Here is a 792-nt window from a genome sequence, read left to right on the forward strand (position 1 = left end):
CGAGGTTTGCAGATTCAGGAGTCTGAATTATCCCCATTCTCCAGCTCTTGCTGAAGCCTCATTTACCTGGGGACTGATTCCCGATTAGTGGGATTTTCTAGGTGTAAGATACGTCCAAGGGAAGAGGTTGCACTCTGCATCACTCACCCTCCCTGTTCAGTGCCTGAGCAGCTCATTGTGTATCTCTTTTCTGCTCCTGAAGTTTTGGATGAGACCTGTTTCTCTATTTGCCTTCTCAACCTTTGTAGCCTTAAAAAAACATGCATCTTTTTGTCTCAAACATGCCTCCTTTAAAGATACACATTAATTTTTAGTTCATTAAATGCATTAGTTAACCTCTGGGCTCAGGTTCGCAGGGAACATGGAGCGGCAGCAGACAGACAACCTGCTCAAGTCCCATGTCAGCGGCACCTACCTGATCCGGGAGCGGCCGGCTGAGGCCGAGCGCTTTGCCATCAGTATTAAGTGAGAAATACTTCACTGTTACTCAGTCTTGCTCGTGGAGGCTGAGATGGGGCTGGGGCACGCAGCTATGTTTCCTTGAGTGCCTTTGCTGCCATTCGCAGGTTCAACGAGGAGGTGAAGCACATCAAGGTGGTGGAGAAGGACAACTGGATTCACATCACGGAAGCCAAGAAGTTTGAAAGTTTGCTGGTAGGTTTCTGTAGCCTCTTTAGAGTGCACAGGGTCCCTGCAAGTCACTCAGAGGACTGAAGAGACAGCGTGTGCTTCTGATCCTTCCCAGGAGCTGGTCGAGTACTACCAGAGCCATTCACTGAAGGAGAGCTTCAA

At 49.0% G+C, this 792-nt stretch overlaps 1 protein-coding gene across 1 annotated transcript in view; it reads left to right on the forward strand.

Annotated features, from left to right (window-relative positions):
- Positions 1–792, forward strand: part of LOC104404637 (guanine nucleotide exchange factor VAV2-like) — a gene marked incomplete at its 5' end in the record, with an annotated part of 84,856 nt that overhangs the window by 80,250 nt on the left and 3,814 nt on the right. The window contains 4 exon segments of the mRNA XM_010013112.1: positions 349–465; positions 567–654; positions 746–790; position 792. The exon segment at position 792 is cut by the window's right edge and continues 93 nt beyond it. Of these exon segments, the coding sequence (XP_010011414.1) occupies positions 349–465; positions 567–654; positions 746–790; position 792 (251 nt within the window).

Source organism: Nestor notabilis, unplaced genomic scaffold (assembly GCF_000696875.1).
Source record: "Nestor notabilis isolate BGI_N333 unplaced genomic scaffold, ASM69687v1 scaffold22034, whole genome shotgun sequence".
Lineage (NCBI taxonomy): Eukaryota > Metazoa > Chordata > Aves > Psittaciformes > Psittacidae > Nestor > Nestor notabilis.